The 20,218-nt window shown below is 41.8% G+C and overlaps 1 protein-coding gene across 4 annotated transcripts in view; it reads right to left on the reverse strand.

Annotated features, from left to right (window-relative positions):
• The window catches only part of THSD4 (thrombospondin type 1 domain containing 4), a 1,878,668-nt gene that overhangs the window by 166,416 nt on the left and 1,692,034 nt on the right, over window positions 1-20,218 (reverse strand). For 2 of the 4 annotated variants that reach the window (XM_069222360.1, XM_069222362.1), the window contains one exon: window positions 4,791-5,036. In XM_069222360.1, the coding sequence (XP_069078461.1) occupies window positions 4,791-5,036 (246 nt within the window). The remainder of the gene's footprint in view (window positions 1-4,790; window positions 5,037-20,218) is intronic. The other 2 variants (XM_069222359.1, XM_069222361.1) reach the window with 1 other exon arrangement.

Below are 20,218 nucleotides of genomic sequence, written 5' to 3' on the forward strand. Positions count from 1 at the left end.
GTTTACTGGAAAGAGTGAGACAAATGGTTTTAAATATTTTGTTTAAGGGATGTTTAACACAATCGTGAAGGATTTACAGAAAAAAATAATGTATTGATAAACAGTATATACCTCTGCCTGTGTCATGGTCTAATAGGGTTACTTTTCCCCGCGTGTTTAAAAGACGTGGCAAATTCATGTTGTAGGTTGAGTTCAATGAAGTCGAGTTGACACACTGCAGCGCATTTGAGTTAACAGTGTCATAACGCTGTGTACATAAATTTGATGGACAACTTTTTTGACTAGTGCAAAGGCGACAGCACAAATGCATCCTTTCTTCTCATAAGAAGCAACAGCTACAGAACAGACATTCTTACAACAAAAAAAGGCATTTTATTTGTATCTTTTTCTTCTGTGAGGAGTTAAGCTGCTCCAAACTAGAACCACGTGATACCCATTCTACTGCTTCCAGGAGCAGACAACTGGCGAGCGCTGAAACTGAAATAATGAATTGTGCAGGAAATGAATGGCAGATGTATGCTGGCCATTGAGGTTCTGTGTTCATGACCTCAATGTTGTTACAGCTGATCTGTAATCAGGTTAGATGTAATAGTTTTCTCTTGACATGGAAATAGAGATACCCAGACACATCTAGGAGAATAATGTTGGCATGAAGTATTGGTATGGGAATCCAGAGTCCCCTTGATGCTGAAATCATTATCCACCTATCCACATTAGGCAAAATTAATCAATGCAACGATGTATGAACTGTCTTTTATGCACCAGAGCTCATAGAGTGCCAGAGCTGTCGACTGAGATATACTTTCGAAAATAGACAGAAGTATGAGCAAGCACCATTTACATATCAGAAAATTCAGAACCCTTTAAAAATCTTAATGCAACAGAGCACAGAAAATAGGTACTACATGTATTGCGTTTAATACAACACCATTCCACCAAAACGCTTTTCCTCATGATTTGTGGCATCATTACAAGTTTTGTGGTCAGACCGCTGCACTCCTGGCGATCCAATTGCCAGATTATGATCTTGACAGTCAGACTGCCAGGAGACCACCACCTCCGCTGGGATCAGGGATCGCGACAGGTTGGTGGTGGTTGCAGACGTGGTCAGCCATGGCGGTGCAGAGTTCAGCACCACCGTGCTGAGCTATTCCAAGGGTGCTGTGTGCAACAGTATTTACCTTGGCTCCCCAAGAGATCCGAGACCAATGCCACCACACTGTTTCCACTGGGCTGACTGGAGAAAACTTCATAATTGTGACTTTTCCACCGGTCAGCCCGGTGGAAACATCATAATACGATGGGGGGTGAGACTGCCAAACTGGCAGCGGCCTCCTCCCACAGGGTCAGGCCCTTAGTCTTTGACCTCTATTATTCAGGCTGATTTTAGGCACAAAAGATCTGAAACTGATTTCCATATTTTTTTATGCATTCAACATTTTAAAAAACTGCTACCTCTTTCTTTCGTTACTTTGCGGCACTACATAAAATATAGACGGCCTCATTTGAGTTCCCTAGTTTTAGAGTGTTAACCTCACGTCAAATAAGCTATGAAACAATGTACTTTTATCAAAGGTTGTATTTCGCACCTGGAGAGCAGTACCCTCTCAAAAATTCAGAGTTCAGTATGTTTTACTTTCTTTTAGTACCTTGGAATGTTACGAGTCCCACTGAAGATAATGAGGTGTCTCGGGCCAAAAACACCATCCATTGACCAACGTTTTAATCTTAACCTTTTTGTTTCTCTTTGTTCATTTAGAAACAAAATATACTTAGTGGAATTTTCCAATAGTATTATAGCCCCATTCCCAAGGGCAATACAAAATAATAGCTCTCTCCCATCTCTAGGGCCTTGCCAGCAGCTTGGGTCCATAACACAAGTTCAAGAATTCTACCAACTGTTTATAGCCCTTGGTACTGTGCTGAAATGCTTAATTACATGCCGATCTTATATATCACTTTTTGATAGCGTTGGAAATGTCCCCCCACTGCAGAGTGACCCCCAAACTCTTTGTATTTTACCCCACACTTCTTGCTGAATTCGTTTTTGCTGGCCTTAAGACTCTGAGCACTTTACCACTGTTGATCAGTGCTAAAGTATGTGTGCTCTTTTCCCTAAACATGATTTGATTGGCACATTCACAATTGGCATGTTCAATTTATTTGTAGGTCCCTAATAAAGTGCACTACATGTGCCCAGGGCCTGTAAATTAAGTGCTACTAGTCGGATTGCAGAATTGCTTGTGCCAGGCACCTAAGGAGCACTTAAACATGTCTCAGGACTGTCTTTGCAGAGTCTGTATGTGCAGTCACACCTCTATGTGGACTTGGCATTTAAAACTTCTTGCCAACCTTTAAACTTCCCTTGTATTACATACATGTCACCCCTAAGGTAGGCCCTAAGTAGTACATAGAGCAGGGTGCTATGCAATTAAAAGGCAGGACATGTACTATTAAGTTGTACATGTCCTGATAGTGAAAAACTTCCAAATTCATTTTTCACTATTGTGAGGCCTACCTCTCTCATTGGTTAACATTTGGATTACTTACTACATTTAATAAGCTGTAATTCCTAAATGAGAAGGAGTAGATATCTCATGGTTAGTACCTATGGAATTGTAATGACAAATCCTCTTTAATGGTAAAGTCAGATTTAGTGTTACAATTTTGAAAATGTCACTTTTAGAAAGTTGGAATTTTCTTGCTCTTGTGTGCCTGCAACCTGTCTCCAATACACGTCTGGGATAGGTGATAGCTGGACTTGGTGTATTCCGTCTTGACAGCCACACACAAAGGGAGCTTAGGTGTGACTGATGGGCCATCAGCATCTTGATGGGCCCTCCTGGGCAGAATAGGTGGGAGAAGCTGATACACCAAAATAGGCAGTGGCCTGCCCTATACAATGGGCTGCATACCTCCTTTAGTAAGCCTGATGCCAGGGCAGGAAGAAAGGATCTCTGTGCACTTCAAAGTCACCCCCATTCTGAAGGTACAACTGGGTATAGATACTGGACCTCTGATCACACCAACTCAGTATGCTACTGGACCTGCTATAAAGACTGCAACTCTGGACTGCTGCTCTGGAACAACTGGTTTCTGCTGTGCTGCCCTGCTGTCCTCTGTCCTGCTGAGGAAGGACTGGACCCATCTCACTTGAACCCAAAGTGACTCCAAGGGCATTCTGGCCTGCCCTCTCTTCTAAGTCTCAGGGACATCAAAGACTTCCCATCATCCTGCAACAGCACCTGGATTTAGCTTGCTGCAAGTCATGGCCTTCCAAGTGGTGCCAATCCAGTCCAGGCCCCTTGGAAGTGGGTATCAAGTACTGCAACTGTCAGAACCTGCACATCACCACTGTTTCACCGATCAGAACTGGTGCATCTTCATTGACATCGTAGCATTGCTGCTGCTGCGAGGATCGAGGATACTGCATCACAATCAATGCCGGTGCATTCTTGCTGCAGCTGCAAAGATCAGGAACACCACATTGCCAACTACTCAGTGCATTGTCCCCATTCGCGATGCATCTCTGGCTCAGAACTGACGCATTGCCTACATCTTTGGGATCAACACCAACACTTAAATCGCATCTATTTCTTAACGCCATGCAACTCTGAACCAAGGTACTGTTTCAGTAGGCCAAGCTGGTACCTGTGTCTGACCCACGTTCCATCACAGTCTGCCTGACGTTTCAGATTTGACACAGTCTAGCGTGACCAGGTAGCCCCAGTTGGCTCTTTATGTTTCTAAGCACTACAACTAAGCTTAATTTTAAAAAAGTCATATCTTGACTTCTTATTGGATTTTTGTCATTTTCATCTTGTTTGGTCATAAAAATATGATCTATATTTATAACCTGGTGTGGAGCTTTTTGTGGTGTTCTCACTACATTTCTGTTTAAAGTGTTGCATATATACTTTACACATTGCTTCGTAAGTTATGTCTGCCTGCTCTGTGCCAGGCTACCAGAGAGTGAGCACAGGTTAAATGATTTTGTGCATCTGACTTACCCTAACAAGGATTGTGGTTCCTGCTTGGACATGATGCATACATCTGCCAACCAGAAACGTAATTTCTAATGGCTGGGATAGCAAAATTCATCACATTCTCATAAGGCTACCAAGAACTGAGAGCCAGTACTTTCAGTGAAACTCTTAAGCAAAGAGTAATGTTCTGTTCAGTTGGCCTCCATTGAAGGGTATTTAATTGAAATCAATTTTATGCAGCCTTCTGGTCAGTCTTTTCAATTTCTCCCTATATCGGTCCTAGGCCATTTTGTTCCTTTGGATCCCTCTATATGGTATGTGTTGCTCCCAAAATATACCATGCAAATAGGAAATCTAACCCAGAGTGCACCCTGAGTAAGAGTCATGACTTGTCTATCAATGATTTGCACCTGTCGTGTTGGCTTTCCAGGCAGTGGCACTAGTAATACTTCCTAGCTTTCTCTGGTCATTACAGATCAGCAATTGCAATACATTGCTGGGCACAGGGTTGTTTAAAGCTAATCCACCATTGCCTCTGGAGCTAAAATTCTGCTTCAGTAAAGTTCTCCACCACCATCACTTTAAACAAACACAATATGAAAAGTACTCAAACGTAAACCTAAATACCAGTTTATACTCTCAGTACATAGAATAACTTATCCAAAAAATAGCCAACTGTAATGTGTTTACAGTTTTTTTTGTAGTGCATTATTATTAGGATTTACCTGGATATCAACAGTTTGCCCATGTGTTCAATATTCCTTTCTGACTTTTTAATAAGCCATCAAATAAAACAGACCTTACCTTTCCCACAAGTAGTTGTACACTCAGTTACTCCAAGCTGCTTCCAGTTGTATTCACGATGCCGTCGTGGGGGCTGCACAAGAGGCACATGATTGTCTGGGAGGTGAGAAGGAAATCGTCCTGGGTATCTCCCTTGAGAAGTACTTGATGGATTTCCATTATACATGTCTGTATCAACTGGTGAGCTGGTATCTTCCTTGGAGTTTGATCTGTCTAGCACATCTAACTGGCCATTCAAAGTATCACCTAGGGACAATAGTAAATATTAGCATAATTTTAACAATAAACATATAAATGCATACGCCGAGTTATTTTGAGTTATTTTAAAATATATTGCTTGATTTTTAACCTTCTGCCCATTTACCAAAGCCCCTCACCCAGGAGCTGTGGAATTTGCATGGTATTCTCCATCTTATAATATATCATACTTTTAATTTAGCATTTTCTGTCTCTTAGAAGAAAGCTCCTGGCATGGGAAGAAACAGACACAAATTAATTTTGTTGAACTTTAAAATGTTGTCTTGCATTTGGCATAAACTTCGCCCTTCTCAACTTAAATATACATAGACAGGCAAACAATTTCATTTTTCAGTTATACCACAGTGCATTTTTCTTCATTTTGGAGTCAGTTCATTGTGCAAAAATATTTTTCTTGTCTTATATTGATCACTCATCTCCTGCTATGGTCTAAAAAAAGAAGCAAAGACATTCATTGATAAATGCTTCAGTGTGAATGAGGGGATAGTTCTGCATGGTAATTTGCAGGATCCGTTAAAGAGTAAGTTTTCAGAGAGAATTCTGATATTTCTGAAATATCTGTTACCTCTTTTAGGAGCCAAAATGTGGGATTGTATAAGTAGGATTTAGAGCATGGATTGAAGAAGGTTCAGGCTAAAATTTGAAGTAATTGTTGCAATGAGAATAAATGTAAGAAAAAATGTAAATTATCACCTCCAGGATGACATTTCAAAGTCCTCAACCATATATAAAAAGAGTTTAAAAAATTGAATACATTCATAAAAGTGGTTGCACGGCAATACTATAATTGGGCTGTTCAGAATAGAATAGAGAGTATGAAAGAACCCACAATAGTGGGAATTTTGCATTGCATATGAGAGGTCACAATGACATTTTTAGAATTTTGTCCCAGCAGTATCCCAAAAAAATGTAAATCACATTTTGTTTTTTACCCTCACAGATTTGTCATCATTGTTTTCCTTCATTGCACCACATATGAGCAGCTACATTTCTGAACAAAAATGGTTGGATTAATGACCATTTAGAGAATGTAAACTCGTAATTCTTCAGCTAAGGAGCTTTTCTGAAATAATTAAAATAAATATAGGCAGATACAAGCATTGTTAACAATTTCCTCAGCTTGTACACTTCAATACTAAGGATGGGTGAAAAATTCTGCTCAGACTGCAGAGTTCACATAGTTTTGGCCCTCTGTGTTCCGTTTAGAGCTCGGAGTTCAGGCTAAACTCCACCAATGCCATATGGTGGAGCTTTTTCTCGAGTACGGCTCTCCAATGTTAAGTGGCCAAATGCGATTGAGAATTTGCCTCCCTTAACATGATTTCCGGGCACTAGAACACCTCCCAGTGCGATTTTTCAATGCCGGGAAAATCTACTCAAGTGGCAGAAATAAGGAGTGCCTTCTGGTGTGCTACATAGTGCCATTCCTTCTTTTTACAGTCCGGAAGAAGTTCCCAGCGCTAAAAATCAGTACGAGAAGCACAACATGCCTAATTCCGCTCACTTGCAAAACTCTGTGGAATCTGGCAGAGTTTTAATGAAACTCCATAAAATTCCACAGTGTGAAACTCACGAGTTCCGCCCACCCCTAATCAATACTTATTTTCTTTGCTAATGTTTATAAACACAAGTTAAAATAGTCACACATTCCTTCAATTTTTTCAGTAGGCTTAGATTTCAATCAAATTTCTGCACAAATGTATTTATACTCATGAACTGAACACTGGTGTTTTTGAATTTTCGAAATATTTTCAAGCTAACTGCAGCTTGTTTTGAGAAATGTACATGCTTACGCTATCATAATGTTAGATATTTTGAAATAGTGAACCTTCACTTCAGCAAATCTCATGACACTGCACTAATGTTTGCCATGTTCATGAAGTTTGATAAATGTTTTCCTTTAGGAAATTCGGAGTGGGGGTGCATATATGAAAGTAGGACTCACAAAATAAAAGTAGATTTCACAGGATAAATATTGGTAAAATAAAGTAGCAAATAACCCAAAGTGTTTTAAAGTTATATATGTATCATAAGTTGTTTAATTAATAGTATGATGTAGTGAAACAACTGATCACAATACATATTAATAGGGGATAGTTGGTTAAGATTACTCTTTGGCATGAAATGACATTTTTGAAAAACGTAAATAGCAGTGAAGTTTTAAGAAAAAGATGTGACTGGGCTGTAAAACGTTTTACATGTAAAGAATTTTCAAAGACACACAATCTTTTTAATAACTCATCACTTTAATGACATTATATTTCCTAAAGGTTAGTCAGAACTGTAAATGTGGTACATATTTTTTATCATACAATCCTACACTTTTTCTGTTGTTAAATGCATTGCATATTTAAATAACGTTGGATAAGAAACTGTAAAAATAAATTATACATTACCAATCAACCATTTTTTAAATTACCAAATTTTTATCAATTCATAAAATATAACAATTTATAGTAGATCTGTCCCTTTATGCATGATGCTCTGCTTTGGGGATAAGGAATACTGAACCATCACAACTGCTCAACAACCATAATAGAGTAACATTGCTAAACTAGATGCATTAATGTTTGAAAAGATAACATAACCACACTTATTCTGAAAGGGACTCTGAGGAAATAACCTTCAAGTTTCACACTTACAGACACCAATAGCTATCCAGAAAATCAAATGAAAGCTGATGCCCTCAATAATTGCAGGATTGATGCCACTTGATGAAGTTCCCTTAGAAATTAAACTTGCCGAAATTATAATTTTGCTATTCAGTTTTCCTAAGGATATAAATTATCCTTTCCGTTACATATTTTCAAGAAACCCAACTGTAAAGTTGACTAGATTTGTTTTACTGATACAAATCTATGAAACAGTATTCTAGGTGCAATGATCAGGTTCCACATTCATAAGGTATTTCTAATAGGCATGAATATGAACATGCACATGTACACCTAATATGCTAGATTTCCTAGTACAGTTCCATTTTTTGCATGTTGTTTTTATTTGATTTTCAGTTAATAGTTTATGAAGTTCAGGTCTGTGGTCCTATAGATCTATTTAGTACAGAGCACACTATTAGCTGAGCCATGAAAGCATATGTTCCGATTATAGGGAAAGACTGACACTGGTCACTGCTATCACAATGTTCCTTTGAAATGAGACCTGCCCTCTTCTGCATTTATATGTCTAAATTTCAGCAACAAAATCTCAGAATCTCTGTTAGCTGTAATTTAAGAGACTGACTAGATGATTCTTTTCTTTCTAATCTAATTAATTCAGCAAAAGTTAATATTTAAGAGTGAATCAGATGAACATTTATTGATTTTGTTCTGTTACTTCATATATAACAATAAAACTTAAATTAACATATTCATAGTACATAGTCATTGCTTTTCATCTATATATTTCATCATTATTATGAAATTATAGTGTTCGTAAAAGGTTGATAAGTACATGTTATAGTTGTTCTCTCCAAGAGAATACTATTTGATAGAGTGAAAACAGGGAAAGGGTATTATACCATTCTTTGTTGAATGTTCATCCTAAATGTCTGCAACAAAGCCTAGAATAGACTAATATACAAAAACTTGACCTGGAGAGCTAAAGTCAGAGAGGACTTCACAGCAGTTGACAGGAGGACATAAAAACTCAATTAGACACCTGCCTTAACTGTAACAGAAGAACATTCAACACTTGCTAGCTCCTTGGCTGGTAATGTGATAGGCTGTGCTGTTATGCAGTTCTTACTATGGTAACAGGACTGCGTGGTTAACATGGCAGAATGGCTGAGTGTGGGAGATTGAGTCCATCCACACCCATTAGTAACTGTCGGCCTAATTCCTGGCTAGTTCACAGTGCCTCACCTGAAACCCCAACCCACCAGGGTATAAGATGATTATATCAACCTGAACATGGCACTCTGACTCCCCAGGGAAGCCATGGAAACAAATCTTACCCTTTTTTTGGTCCTACTCATGCATGCTAGTGCAAGGCACAAAAGATGCAAGATAAGTTTTCATTGCATTAATTGAAACAATCACAATCTGGCATTTAGAGAGTGAGCTGGGAAAATTAGGCAGATGAATCAAAGCAAGTTAATCAGCATAATGAATATGGTAAAGGAGATAAACAATTCAACCATGGCATATGTGGTTCTAAATGTTCTTGAGGTTCCTACCTAAACCTATGTATATGCTGACAATATAGTCCAACCCCATACCTGGAAACAGTATTAGTCAGTGATGTAGCTAGCAATCCCCTTCGGAGGCTAGTAGATCAGCACCGGCCGAGCTGCATGTCGCACAGCATGTGTCTTAGGATAGTCATGGCCAGAATGGCCTATGTCCCCTCTGGGTCAGTGCACCATTTATATAATAAACCAAACCATGTTGGAAGAACAGTTCTGAAGCAATGCTATGTATAGGTGGTAGAAGCTGTCGCCTGAACTGCCAAGAGAAACCAGCATATCGTGTACAGTGTTATTTAGCCTTGGACAGAGACTACTGATTATATGTCATGCAAAGGCTAACAAACAAACAGCTTGTTCCCCGCTTTCCTAGAATAAAAGCCAGCTGATAAAAATACATAAAAATTATCTCTAAAAGCAGCCTTACTAAAGTGGATAAAATATGAATGCTAAAACTGAGCTAAAACAGGGGTGACCACCCCAGGCCCTAGAGGTCCTTATGACACTGCTTATCATGAAGCACATGCAGCTAAATTTTGAGAGCTGAAATTAGAACCTATTGTCCTTTAATCAGATATGTGGGTGCAAGCCATCTTTGAAACTCAAAATAAACTTAACTTTCATTATTAACGCAACACTAATATGCTAGGACTAGAAGTATAAGAGGATGTTAACGAATAATGCTAGAGTATTTCTTATTAATTACATTACACATACAAGTTTTTACTACATTACTGTGGTAACAATTTATGCATGTACTGTTCACTCATGAAAGAGTATCTAATGTTTCACTAACTGCCCCTGTCTTATGTCTCACAGGACTGGACCTATCCTGAAACACACCTTATGCAAACATTTCTCCTCAGTGGACTGTATCTGGGTTGCAGTACAATTGTTTTTCCAATTTGGGTTGTCACAATGACTGACTGAAGCCATAGTGCCAGGTGTCAGAAATCCTAATCTGCCACTATAGAAAGCTGAAGTGAGAACATAAAACAAGGACGCTCCGAAATAAAGATTTCAGATAAGTGCATTGCTGCCAATCAACAATTCATGGTGTCCTTTAATTCTTTATTGAGGAAGGCAGTTTCAAAGCATTAAAGTACAAACAGTCCCTTGCAGGAACTCGAGGATTAAAAATCAATTAAGATAAGAAGAAACCCCTGGGTCCATACAGTGGCCTGTGAACTGTAGCAGATGAAATGCAATGTAAGCAATGGGCCTGATTTGCATACATGGGCACACGCAATTCAAGGTAGAGTCACTTGCAGGATTGCGGACGGCACTGCATATAAATACATGTGTCTAGATTTTTTAACTTGCATAGCTAGCACGAAGTGACCAGACCAGTAGATAAGGTGAGAGCATTTATGAGTGCATTCCAGATTCACAAAAGGATGCCACAGAAATGTGCTCACCTCCCCCATCACCCACATTGGTTTGAGAAAGGAACTGGTTAAAAAAGTGTATTAAGTATGTATTCAATCTCAGTATATTTTGTCTATGCAACAAAGCACATAATTAGTCTCCAATGTACTGGTACACATGCACCAATGAAGTCTGCAGCAAAGAGACATTGCTGTTCCATAGTCCAATTGAAGCCCATTGAGTTTGCAGTGGTTAGCCATGCAGTTTCAAATGGATACTAGACCCAGCGACAGCTTCAATAACCTGAAAATGTCAACAGGTTAATGCTATCATAGTGCAGGCATTGGGGTAGCAGCACTCCTTATAATATGAAATTGTGGAAGAGACCAGAATCTCTAGTAACATAGTTGCTAAGCAATGTTTTGTATCTTAATTGTAAATGTCTAATTTTATGAATTGCTTGTTTACTAGATGTAAGTGGCTGTCATTACTAGCACACCAGCTCTGCTCTTCTTGTGGTCAATGAATGTTATGCAGGTGGATGGTATTGACTTTAACTCCCCATTTCAAAGCCTTTTGAATTCAGTCACTTGAGGACAACACCTGCTTTAAAGATGGGTATGTTACTGACTAGCCCAATAAAGCTCTCAGTTCTTTTGCACAGATGTTACTGTAAATCAGTTTTCTAGATTTTATTAAACATTTTCCAGTTGCTGCAGCTTAACCAAGTGACACCGCAGCTAGCCAGGTTTTCTTGCTCACTGTTGTTTCTGCCAACATAGGCCCTGCACACCCCAAGACCTACTTAATGCAGGCTGCAGCACCACCATACTAGTAAGCACCTGGGCACCTAGCACCCACTTTCCTGGTGCCTCCAGTTCCTGCTTGTTCCAGCTTGATCCATTTGCCACTGTTTGGCAAAGTGACACTGCTGCTGACTGGATTTTCCTGCCCAGGTTTTCCTGCTCGTGGTTTGTCCCATAAACAGAAGCCACACCCACCCCAGGACCCATTAATGCAGGTTGAAGCCCGACCGCACAGCAGGTGCACCACTGATGCACCAAAGGTGTGCCAAAGGCAAGCCTGTGTGAGCCTGGACTGTGCCCAGCACCAGGAACCCTGGCCCCATGACCATCCAAGGCACCACCACAAAAACAGCCGCAGCCTTCACCAGTGTCAGCAAATGTCACCACTACTCCTCTGCCATCCTCCACAACCTCAACAACACACACCAGCAAACTAACTTCTGCCGTGCATCCCCCAGCACCATGGTACAACTTTTACCCGGCACCTACTGAAGTTTCACCTGTGACACCTCAGACGCTGACACTACTACCTTTAAACAACCAATGCATGTCACCACTACCAGCCCACATCATCTGTCTACCCTGCTCCTCAATGCCCCATCCTTTGAGAAACATTCCACCGAAATCTGGGGTCTCCTTAACAGCAACACACTTGACCTTTTTTTCCTGACTGAAACATGGCTAAATCCAGCTTCCAAACTGGACATCGCTATAGTAATTCTGCCCGCCTACAAAATCATACATCAGGACCAAACCCACAAACGAGACAGAGGATTAGCAATCATCTACAAAAACAACACAATTGACTGCACCACCTCCACAGACTCAGACACCAACCTCATGAAACACCTCCACTTTACGTATGGACAACAATGCCACCATCAAGGGTATCCTCACCTACCATATTGCAGGGCCCCTGAGCAGAATTCTGCAACCACATCGCAGACTTCATTGGTCCCCTCTCCATCGGGTCAACCAGCTACATTCTCCTCAGCAGTGCTTAATTTGTAAAACAGTAAGTACCAGTGCTATTCCCAGGAGACCATTGCAGGTTGTACCACCCATTGCACCTGCCAACACTGATAAAGACAGTACCAACATAACTACTAACCCCCAGATTATTCCAGGTGAACCAAAGTTTTAAGAATCACATGGGCATAGTTATTACTCATTTTTAATGTATAGAGAATGATTAAACAACTGTTGTTGGCTCATCTCAAAAACAGCACCACCATGTGGTAAACTGTCATAACAGCCAGTGTTGAGAATTAAATGCTGGTGCCGAGCTCCTGAAACCACCATCTCAAATTAAGCACTGCTCCTCGGGACCCTTAATTCATACCTAGAAGACAACACATACCCCAAATCCACTGCCCTCCTCAACAGCCTCAGCAACCACGCACTCACCTAGCTCATCAAGGAACCTACCCACACAGCAGGCCACACCCTCCACCCTATTTTCTCCATCAACAGGATCACCACCACCCACACAACCCGCTCACATGGGTCGACCACTTGCATCATACATTTCAAGATACCCACCCACCAAGCCACTCCATCAGAAAATCCCAAAGCACCCTCAAGACACTGGGGCACAATATCCAAGGAAAACTGGACCAAGACCCTACAGGAAAGCCCACCCAATCACACCGTGAACCTCAATGTTGACACCAAACTCGTTAATAAATGGCTCACCGACTGTGCCAGCCGCACCATTCTTACCAGAAACAAGACCTCCAAAAACAACAAACGACCCAGATGGTACACAAACAACCTCAGGGAGCTGAAGCACCACTGCAAACAACTTGAGAGAAAATAGAGATTCGAAAAACACCACCACAAGATACTCGTGCAAAGCCTACCAACAACTATGAGATGCAAAGCAAAAAGTCCTAACTCTCTGACTCAAAGCTAGCCCAAACAATGCCAAAAAACTTCACCATCACCTAGGATTCCTCCAACCCCGTAGCTGCCAACAACAACATAATCCCATCCTAAGCACTCAGCAGTAACCTCTCAAACGTCTTTGAACAGAAGGTTGCCAAGATATATTCTACATTTGGCCCACAGTATACTGATATGAATGCCCAGCTGAAGACCTGCCTCATTGCAAAACAGCCTCCAAGTAACTGGAAGCCCCTCTCAAATGAAGACACCCTGAAGAATACCATACAATCAGAAACCCCCTCAAACCTATACCCTCGTTCATATACAACCTTGAAAGAACCATCATCGCCCGTTGCTCACCGCTTACATCAACACCTCAATAACCACCACCATCTTCCCGTTTGTTGGAAAAATGTAGAAGTCAACATCCTATTGAAGAGACGAACAGCGAACACCAACACCCTCAGTAGCTAGAGACCCAGCTTGCCCCTTCCTTTTCCAGCTACAGTCATGGAGAAATCCATCAATACCAAACTTGCAGGCCACCTAGAACTCTATCAACTCCTAGACAGTTCTCAGTCTGGCTTTTGCACAAACCACAGCACAGAAATAGCCTGCATTGCGGTCACAGATGGCATCAGAAGCATTCTCAACCAAGGACAAATGGCAGCACTCATCCTCCTTGACCTCTCCGCAGCTTTCTATAATGTCTCCCACAACTCAACATCAGAAGGCTTCAGCAATTGGGTATCTGCAGACCGATCCTCAAGTGGATATACTTCCTTTTCATGGACAGAACTCGAGTTAGACTTCCCCCTTACACCTCAGAACCATAGAAACTCATCTGCAAAATGCCTCAAGGATTGTCGTTCAATCCAGCACTCTTCAACATCTGCATGACAACCCTTGTAGACATCGTCAGAGCCCATGGCATCAAAATAGTACCCTACGCCAACAACACACAACTCATCCTTTCCCTTTCCGACTCAACCAGCACCACCAAAGCAAACTTCACCAACTGCATGTACAATGTACTGCTGGTATGAAAAACAAGTGCCTCCAGATCAATACAGCCAAAACCAAAGTCCTTATCTCCGGCAACCACCACTCCCCTTGGGATGCCTGTTCATAGCCCAACGAACTTGAATATGGACCATGCCAAGAAGATTGAGGATCATCCTGCACAGCAACCTTTCCCTGAGCAAAACATCAACACCATTGCCTCATCATGCTTCCACATCCTGCGAATGCTATGCAAGATTTTCAAGTGCATCCCATTTAACACCAGACTAACAGTCGCCCAGGCTCTTATCACAAGTACATTTGACTAGGGAAACACCCTTAACCATGGAATCCCAGCTCATGTTCTGTGCCAATTCCAAACAACCCCAAAAACCGTGGTCACACTCATCCTGAAAATCCAGCAATATAATCACATCTCTCCACACCTCAACAATTTCCACTGGCTACTAGTCCAGGAAATATGTAAGTTAAAGGTACTCACTCATGCCTACAAAGTTCTCCACAACACCAGTTCAGTGTACCTCAATGACTGCCTCAAAGAACCTGTTCTGTAAGAGTCACTCACCCAAATTCCAGGTGTTCCGATGGGACGATGACAATTTCCCAATCCCACTGAGGATTAACGTGACCACGATGAAGAGTACATTTCTCTCTCGCAAGTCCTCAAGGGGAAGGGGGTTTTGGGAAGTGAAAAAGAGAAAATACCAGCTTCTGCTTTGTAGATTGCAGAATGGGACTGCTGCACACAGCAGTGCATGTCATGTTGGGCGTCAGGACTTCTAATTTCTCAAAATACTGGGTTCTTGGTTTTTAGGATTCTGGGCTGCAAAAGAACTACTTTATTAATACATTGAACTTGCATAAACTATTGCAAAATTATATATTGCATAATGTAATTTATTGTTGACACATTGTGCATACTTTTTTGCTTATGCAGGGTCATCCCCAATCTTTTTGCCTCCTGCCTCCTATTTTTTCTGACCTGTTGCTGCTGGCTTTTGAACTCTGAGCACTTTACTACTGCTAACCAGTGCATATGCTCCCTGTGTAAATTGTATGGTTGATTGGTTTATCCACGATTGGCATATTTGTTTTATTAGGAAGTCCCTAGTAAAGTGACCTAGAGGTCCCAGGGCCTGTAAATCAAATGCTACTAGTGGGCCTGCAGCACTGATTGTGCCACCCACATAAGTAGCTCTGTAGTCATGTCTCAGACCTGCCACTGCAGTGTCTGTGTGTGCAGTTTTAACTGTAAATTCGACTTGGCAAGTGTACCCACTTGCCAGGCCTAAACCTTCCCTTATCTTACATGTAAGGCACCCCTAAGAAAGGCCCCCTAGGTAGCCCCAAGGGCAGGGTGCAGGGTATGGTTAAGGTAGAACATATAGTAATGTGTGTTATATGTCCTGACAGTGAAATATTGCTAAATTAGTTTTTCACTGTTGAAAGGCCTGTCCCTCTCATAGGTTAGCATGGGGGCTACCTTTAAATATGATTAAAGTGTAGATTTCCTTTGGGAGCGGATAGACATGTGGAGTTTGGGGTCTCTGAGCTCACAATTTAAAAATACATCTTTTAGTAAAATTGATTTTGAGAATGTGTGTTTTAAAATGCCACTTTTAGAAAGTGAGCATTTTCTTGCCTATACCATTTCTGTGACTCTGCCTGTTTGTGGATTCCCTGTCTGGGTCAGTTTGACAGTTGGGCTGGTTGCACCTCACACTAGACAGTGACACAAAGGGAGCTGGGGTGTAGTCTGCATTTCCTGATGAGCCATCTAGCTAGGAGGGAGGGGAAGAGTGATCATTTACACCTGAAAGGGCTGTGCCTGTCCTCACACAATACAGTCTCCAACCCCCTTGTAATGTCTGGGGCCTGGCCTGGGCAAGGCAGGATTTCACATTCAATAGAGACTTTACTTTGAAGTAGGCCCACTTCAAAGGAGAAATTGGGTATAAGAAGGGCACCCAAAACCACCGACTTTAGAAACACTTCTGGAAACAAGAGGAACCTCTGCCTGGAGAAGAGCTGAAAAAGATGAGCTGCCCTGCCTGTGACTGTGCTTTGTGGAGCTATCCTGAAGTTGCTGCTTCTGCCAGAGTAAGAGGGCGAAGACCTGACTTTGGGGGTTATTCTAACTTTGGAGGAGGTGTTAATCCGTCCCAAAAGTGACGGAAAAGTGACGGATTTACCACCAGCCGTATTACGAGTCCATTATATCCTATGGAACTCGTAATACGGCTGGTGGTATATCCGTCACTTTACCGTCACTTTTGGGACGGATTAACACTCCTCCAAAGTTAGAATAACCCCCATTGTGTGCCTTCCATCTTGAGAAGAAATCTCCAAGGGCTTGATTTAGAGCTTGCCTCCTGTTGTTTGAAGTCTCAGGGACAGCAAAGACTTCTCTCTGCCAGCACTTGGAGTCTCTGGAGAAACTCCTACTCTGCCCTGTGGTGCCCATCCAGTTCCTGGACCCTGAAAGGAGAAGCTGGCAGACTAAAGAAAAGGAAATCCATGCACGGAGCGCTGTGCGGGTAAAAGATCCACGCAACTCCAATCTGTGCCTGTAGAAACAACGCGCCGCCAGCTCCGCGACTGAATAATCGACGCACGGAGCAGGAGAAACGATGCACAGCATCGCTGAAGGAGGCTGGGAGACCGCAACCCACGCTGCGTGGTTTTCGGATCATCGTTCAGCTGGATTTCTGACGTAAGTACCGCTGGGCGTGTAAAAACAACGCAAGGCCTGCCTGGACCTCAGAGTGCTGACCGGATCGACGCATCACTCTCCTGCGGAGAGAAGAAACGACGTGCCCCGACCCGGCGAAATGAGAAACGACACAGGGTCCTGCTTGTGAGTGGAATCAACGCATCACAAGCCCTTTTTGACACACACTCACCCGTGCAGGGTTATTTTTGATGCACCCAAGGTACTTTATCACGCTAACAGTGTTTGTGTGTGTTTAAAGCTACTCAAAGACTCTTTTTTTGCATTTTTATTGATAATTTGACTCGTGTATTGTGGATTTTTCTCATTTTGGTCTTGTTTTGGTTAGATAAATATTTCCTATTTTTCTAAACCTGTGTTAAGTACAAATACTTACACCTAGCACTCTGAAGTTAAGCCTGCTGCTCTGCCAAGCTACCCAGGGGGTAAGCAGGGGTTAGCTGAGGGTGATTCTATTTTACCCTGACTAGAGTGAGGGTGCTTGCTTGAACAGGGGGTAACCTGACTGTCAACCAAAGACCCCATTTCTAACAATACGTTTATATAAGACTTAACAAGTCTCTTCCTCTTTTTACAATACTTTCAGAGTCTCTGAAGCAATGTACAAACTCAAAAACAATCAACTTGACTAAAGGGCTTCTTTATGTTCTGGTATAATCTCCAGCCAATAATTGTTTGATAAACTTGCTCTACCCTAATTCTCAGGGGAGGGTTTGTTACAGGAAATACATCTTTCCTCAATGTCTATTTAGAGGTATCTTGGATTTCCACCCAAATGATAAACCACCCTAGTTCTTATTCCCATATTTAAAAGACAGAGCTCTGTTTTGTTTTATTTAAGTGATTAATCTTTCTGTACCTCAAAATTAAGTTACTTGCTTCAAAATTTCAGAAGAACCCAAACTGGTTTTTTTCACCTTTCTTATTTGCTCTCTTTTACAGGAAATAAGGGATCGTCGGCAGAAGACGCAAGAGGAGAGCCGGGACTCCAAAGGAAGCCGACTGGAGGGCGAGGATTGCTGGAAATGGACTGGAGGCTATCCTGAGGACGAGAAATGCTGGAACTCGACTGGAAGCTGGTCGGTGAAGGAGGAACACTGCAAGTGAATGAAGGCAGGCTGGAGAACAAGGAACTTGACTTGTACTGGAACTTGACTGGAGGCAGACAGGAGGACAAGGAAGTTGACTTGACTGTAAACAGGTGAGCAGAGCAGTAGGTACGAAACCAAGCAAGGCCAGAGACTCACAGGCATCCTTAAATAATCAAATGTACCCATTTGCCTTTTGGCAGTTGATTACTTGTTAAGGAAATGAGCAAGTATCCTCCTGAATGTGGCACATGTTCAATACAGATCACATTGTGAAGAACACATGTTTTGGCAGTTACAGTTGGAGCAGGTGGTATACAATGTGCATAATCAACAAGCATTGGTTATAATAAATGAGACTTTTAACAAGCATTGGTTATTGCAAACTTGATATTCCATCATGTAATAAATATGCCCAAATAAGCCTGAATGTCTCAGGCAACAGCATCTTATTGTAATCAAGCTCATGGATGTGCTAGTGTACCCACAACACAACCCACCAGACACCTTTGATCTGCATCCCAGGGAAGAGGACACTTCCCTCACATCAAGAAGGCCAGAAGCGGAGGACGCTCCTTCTCATACCTCACAGTCAAGACCTGAAACAACCTCCCCCATAACCTCAGAACGTCCCCTTCCCTCATGGATTTCAAGGCATGGCTCTTCCAGATGAAACAGGCATGATCTCCTCCTCCCCCCTCAGACCTGCCATACTCATTGCCTGGATATCCTTGCGGGTGATTAGCAGCACTCTAAAAATCCACATAACATAATATAACATTTTCATACCCAGCCTGGATGTGTCATTAGTCAATATAAGCAGAGCATGCACCATGCTTTTGAGAGATGATCAAAGTAAAATTGTGTTTCACCTATGCCACCATCATGCTTTGAATCTCTCATAATACATCCCTAATGTGTATCTTTTATTTGTAAAGAGACCTATACTTGTCACAAGCACAGGAAGAGTTCAGGTGCTTTCATATTGCATTTTACATGCTCTTTTCCCTTTGACACAGTTTGTCATGCTCCTTTTATTTATGGCTCCATGTTGCAGTATTTACAGCTTCTAAGACTTGCTTACCCAAGTTGATAAACCTCTTTTGTTGGTGGTTTAATGAATCTTCCTTAGATATCGTTAATTTTGCTGATACATATTTTACATTATTGGGTTATAGATAATTGTATGCATCCTCTGTGTTTTTTATGGCTCTGTCAGTCTCACAAAACAATATTAAAATGTGAAAACGGTCAATTCACATTGGAAGGATGAAATGGTGAGTTGGCCTTTCTAGAAATTGAACTCATGAACTGCAGACCAAACCAAACTTGCTCAGCCATCTTTTAACTGTGATAATGATGGGCATCACAAAGAAGATGCTGTGGTGAAAAGAATACTAAATCCAATAGTGAGACTAGCCCAGGTTAGACAACATTGTAAGGAGTCAGTACATTTTCCATCATTCACAGGCGGAAAACATTGAGGCTTCTAATTACATCTTTTTGGACTACCTCAGGAAGGTATAATCTGATTTTGACCATGCTTTTCATTTTCCTTTAATTAGTTTGATACATTTAACTTAAGAATTTCAGAATCGGGCATCTTTGTCCATAGTGTTGTCACTTCTCTAGCCAGACTACACTAACTATAACTCATGCCTTCCCCATGCACTACTTAATAACCTTTCATAATACACCATGTATAGCATGTCAAATCATAGAATTCATAACAACACTTAAGACATCTCAAATGACATAATTTATGAGAACGCTGCACATTGTAGCAGGAAGAGTTATAGGGGCTCATTTCAACCCTGCTAAAGTAGCGCCCGTACCGCCAACAGGCTGGCGGTACGGGGACCCATATTATGACCGCGGCGGTAGCGCCGCAGTCGCACCGCCAGGGCCGACGGTTTCCCGACGTTTTAGCCCCGGCGTTTTAGCCCCGGCGTTGATAATCCGCCAGGGCAGCGCTGCAAGCAGCGCTGCCCTGGGGATTATGACTCCCCTACCGCCAGCCTGTTTCTGGCGGTTTGCACCGCCAGGAAGAGGCTGGCAGTAAGGGGAGTCCTGGGGCCCCTGGGGGC

The sequence above is a fragment of the Pleurodeles waltl genome, chromosome 3_1 (genome assembly GCF_031143425.1).
Source record: "Pleurodeles waltl isolate 20211129_DDA chromosome 3_1, aPleWal1.hap1.20221129, whole genome shotgun sequence".
NCBI lineage: Eukaryota > Metazoa > Chordata > Amphibia > Caudata > Salamandridae > Pleurodeles > Pleurodeles waltl.